General features: G+C 67.7%; 1 protein-coding gene across 1 annotated transcript in view; it reads left to right on the top strand.

Annotated features, from left to right (window-relative positions):
- Positions 1-677, top strand: part of INPPL1 (inositol polyphosphate phosphatase like 1) — a 10,971-nt gene that overhangs the window by 3,161 nt on the left and 7,133 nt on the right. The window contains exons 4-5 of the mRNA XM_035889406.1: positions 22-109; positions 492-578. Of these exons, the coding sequence (XP_035745299.1) occupies positions 22-109; positions 492-578 (175 nt within the window). The remainder of the gene's footprint in view (positions 1-21; positions 110-491; positions 579-677) is intronic.

The following is a 677-nucleotide window of genomic DNA, read 5'->3' on the forward strand; positions in this document are numbered from 1 at the left end:
CCCCGCTCCTCCCCTCTGCAGTGAGATCGACTTCACGCTGGCGGGTCTGGAGACGCTGGCCAGGGTGTTCGACCCCCCCGCCTCCCCTCGTAGCCCAGCCAGGGAGCAGGTGAGCCCCCCCTCGGGCTGCTGCAGCCCCCAGCTGCCTGACAGTGCCTTCTCGCCTTGTGGCTGGGTGCAGCTCGCCTGCAGGGGCAGTTTTGGTGCCTCTTGGCACCCAAAGGTGCTGCATGCCCCGTGGTGCTGCTGGTGGTCCCCGGGTGCTGTGTGTGCTGGGGTTCCTGCAGCTGGCAGAGGAGACCTGGCTCCCCATGCCCTGGGGACAAGCTGGGACTCATCCCTGCACCCAGTCCGGGACGTGGCAGCGAGGAAGCTGCTTCCCCTGCCAGACCCCAGGGACCCCCACGTCTCAGGGTGCAGCCCAGACCCACGGGGAGCAATCCACCGGTCCGGTGCCATCACGCTCCAAAAATGTCCGTCGTCCCCCTCAGGGTCTCCTGACCAGCGATCCAGACCTTGAGCTGCTCCTCAACAAGATATCTACAGTCAACCATCTCCTCTCTTCGCTGGAGAAGAAGGTGCCTGCCCTGCCTGCGATGCCAGGCTGGGCAAGCCCAGCTGGTGCAGGGGGAGCACGGCCGCTGCTGACGGCAGGCGGCGGCCCGGCCCCTGGGGGG

The sequence above is a fragment of the Egretta garzetta genome, unplaced genomic scaffold, assembly GCF_000687185.1.
Source record: "Egretta garzetta isolate BGI_Z169 unplaced genomic scaffold, ASM68718v1 scaffold402, whole genome shotgun sequence".
Taxonomy (NCBI): domain Eukaryota; kingdom Metazoa; phylum Chordata; class Aves; order Pelecaniformes; family Ardeidae; genus Egretta; species Egretta garzetta.